The sequence below is a fragment of the Fulmarus glacialis genome, unplaced genomic scaffold (genome assembly GCF_000690835.1).
Source record: "Fulmarus glacialis isolate BGI_N327 unplaced genomic scaffold, ASM69083v1 scaffold29660, whole genome shotgun sequence".
Taxonomy (NCBI): domain Eukaryota; kingdom Metazoa; phylum Chordata; class Aves; order Procellariiformes; family Procellariidae; genus Fulmarus; species Fulmarus glacialis.
The window spans coordinates 5,930-6,222 of NW_009188758.1; the positions used below are offsets into that span (position 1 = coordinate 5,930).

At 65.5% G+C, this 293-nt stretch overlaps 1 protein-coding gene across 1 annotated transcript in view; it reads right to left on the reverse strand.

The window, feature by feature from the left end:
* LOC104078239 (dynein heavy chain 17, axonemal-like) overlaps window positions 1–293 on the reverse strand; it is a gene marked incomplete at its 3' end in the record, with an annotated part of 11,080 nt that overhangs the window by 5,878 nt on the left and 4,909 nt on the right. Inside the window, 1 exon segment of the mRNA XM_009579795.1 lies at window positions 98–254. Coding sequence (XP_009578090.1) covers window positions 98–254 — 157 coding nt within the window.

Here is a 293-nt window from a genome sequence, read left to right on the forward strand (position 1 = left end):
CTGCAGTGGTGCCTCCTGAAAGAGGGTCCCCCCTCGTCTTGGTGGGCAACCCACGGCTATCGCCTTGGTGCTGCCATCCTGTTCCCCTGCGCCCTACCTTGTAGTCCATCTGCTCGGAGCAGTTGAAGACGTAGACCATAATACCCACTGCCCGGCCCAGGTCCTTGGTGGTCTCTGTCTTCCCGGTGCCCGCGGGGCCGGCGGGGGCCCCCCCCATGAAGAGATGGAGGGACTGCGTCAGGGTGATGTAGCACCTGCGGAAGGGAGGGCGGGCAGGGCTGACGGTGCCAGCA